At 37.7% G+C, this 2,062-nt stretch overlaps 1 protein-coding gene across 1 annotated transcript; it reads left to right on the top strand.

Moving 5' to 3' along the window:
• Positions 1–346: 346 nt before the first annotated feature.
• On the top strand, positions 347–1,243 carry LOC123207770 (wound-induced protein 1-like). The gene has a single exon (XM_044625239.1). The coding sequence runs from the start codon at positions 568–570 to the stop codon at positions 1,072–1,074; it is 507 nt and encodes a 168-aa protein (XP_044481174.1). The 5' UTR covers positions 347–567; the 3' UTR covers positions 1,075–1,243.
• The last annotated feature ends 819 nt before the right edge of the window (positions 1,244–2,062 follow it).

Here is a 2,062-nt window from a genome sequence, read left to right on the forward strand (position 1 = left end):
ATAAATAATAACACGATCTAACAAATCAGTTACTTGAATAATTACCAAATTGGTTTTTTTTTTTTTTTTCAAACCAGGATTTCTCATTCGTTTACCAGGATTATATATTTCCCAATTTCTTGCAGACAAAATAGAAACCACCATAAGTGACAAATTCCGGAAAAGTCAATTTTTACCTGGAGATATAATCCTAAACAACCAAGGAATAAAAGATATTCCTGACTACAGCGAGGTTAGCACTTAGCATGACACTTAACATGAAGTCAAAAAGTTATCCCAATAACTTTTAAAAGGGTAAATCAGAATTTGTAGCTATCTGGCACAGGTGCTAAACTACAGACCTTCAATCGTTTGTCCCCAGAAAAAAGGTTCATTTACATAATTTTTTACATAATTGGAGCCAAAGATCTGCCATGTTATTAGAGGTGCCAAACTCCCAATCTTCCCTCTCAGTTTTCAGCTATAAATAGACATAGCCATATAGACGAATGAAGTCAAGCAGAAGCCTGGAGAACAAATTTATTCTCAGCTTTCTTCCGTGGAGTTTCTTTTGTTAACTTGGCAGAAATGGCCGTCAATTCCAACAATATTGAAACTCAGGTGCTGGAATCTGACACTGATATGAACGTTTACCCTGGAGTCCAAAACCAGGCGATTGTGCAATCACTCTACAGGGCATTGGATGACGGGGACATGGACGCCGTGTCCAAGCTCTTAGCAAGCGACCTGGAATGGTGGTTTCATGGCCCTCCAAAATGCCAACACATGATGAGGGTTCTCACCGGAGAGTTGAGCCTGCAGGCCACTTTCAGGTTCGAGCCAAGAAGCATAGAAATGGTTGGTGATTCGGTCATTGCCGAGGGATGGGAAGGAGCAAAAGCTTATTGGGTTCACGTTTGGACTGTGAAAGATGGTCTGATAACACAATTCCGAGAGTACTTCAATACATGGCTCACCGTAAGGGACCTGCGGCCACCGCGTTGCGAAGTTAGACGAGTGAACCACACTTTGTGGCAGAGCCAGCCGAGGGATCTTGTACGCCGCTCGTTGCCTGGCGTTTTGCTAGCAATCTAGCTAGTGGCTGAAGAAGACAGGCCCTGACATTAATTAATGGACGGCCAAAAAACACTTGTTCCCACGCAAGGTATATTGTAATCCACCTTATAACTACTAACTTTCAAAAATTTAAAGTCTCACCTATCAACCAATTTTTGTTAAAATTTTCAAGTTAGGATTAAGGATAAAATCATCATTTTAATAATAATATTAAAAACACTAAAATTTTATTTGTTTCCTACCTTAGTTTTAAAAATTGATAACTTCCTCATTGATCTCATATTCTAGTTTTGAAAAATGACATTTTTTCTCAAATTCTAGGATTTTATACTTTTTCAAGTTTTTCTTGCAGCTACCCTCAAAACTTTTTGAAACTTTCATTTCACCCCCAAAATCCTATCCCTCTGTTGGGTCTTTTTCGGTGACCTCTTCTCTCCATCTTTGGCCACCTATCTGCCCAAGATCAAATTGTCATTAGCCTAACATCCTTCTCAGGTGAGATAGTGAGGTGATTCTTCTCTGATGAGCATGATTTCTCTGCGACCACTTCTCTATGATTTCTCAGCATTGCTGACAGACAGAGGAAGAAAGTGACGACTTGGTTTCTCTTGGAGTGGAGATCTCTTCGTGACATCATTCAGACAATTCATTTGGATTGAATCCAGATGAAATGACGAGTTTCCAAATTGAAAGATGATGGGTTCTTGTTGGATAGGTGAAGAGATGACAATGACGACAGTTTAGGATGGAAAAGAGAGGTCACTGATGGCCGGAGAGTGAAGAAAAAAGAAACCTTAGGTTTATGAATGAAAATGCGACTTTTCAAAATTAGAAAACCTTTTCAAGGATAGTTTTTAAAACTTGGGCAAAAAAATGTAATAAATTATATATATTTTTAATAATATTATTAAAATGATGATTTTACCTTTAACTCTAATTGAAAATTTTAATAGAAATTGGTTTATGGGTAAAATTTTGGGTTTTTGAAAGTTAATGGATATAAGTT

This window comes from Mangifera indica, unplaced genomic scaffold (assembly GCF_011075055.1).
Source record: "Mangifera indica cultivar Alphonso unplaced genomic scaffold, CATAS_Mindica_2.1 Un_0102, whole genome shotgun sequence".
In the NCBI taxonomy this organism is placed as follows: Eukaryota; Viridiplantae; Streptophyta; class Magnoliopsida; order Sapindales; family Anacardiaceae; genus Mangifera; species Mangifera indica.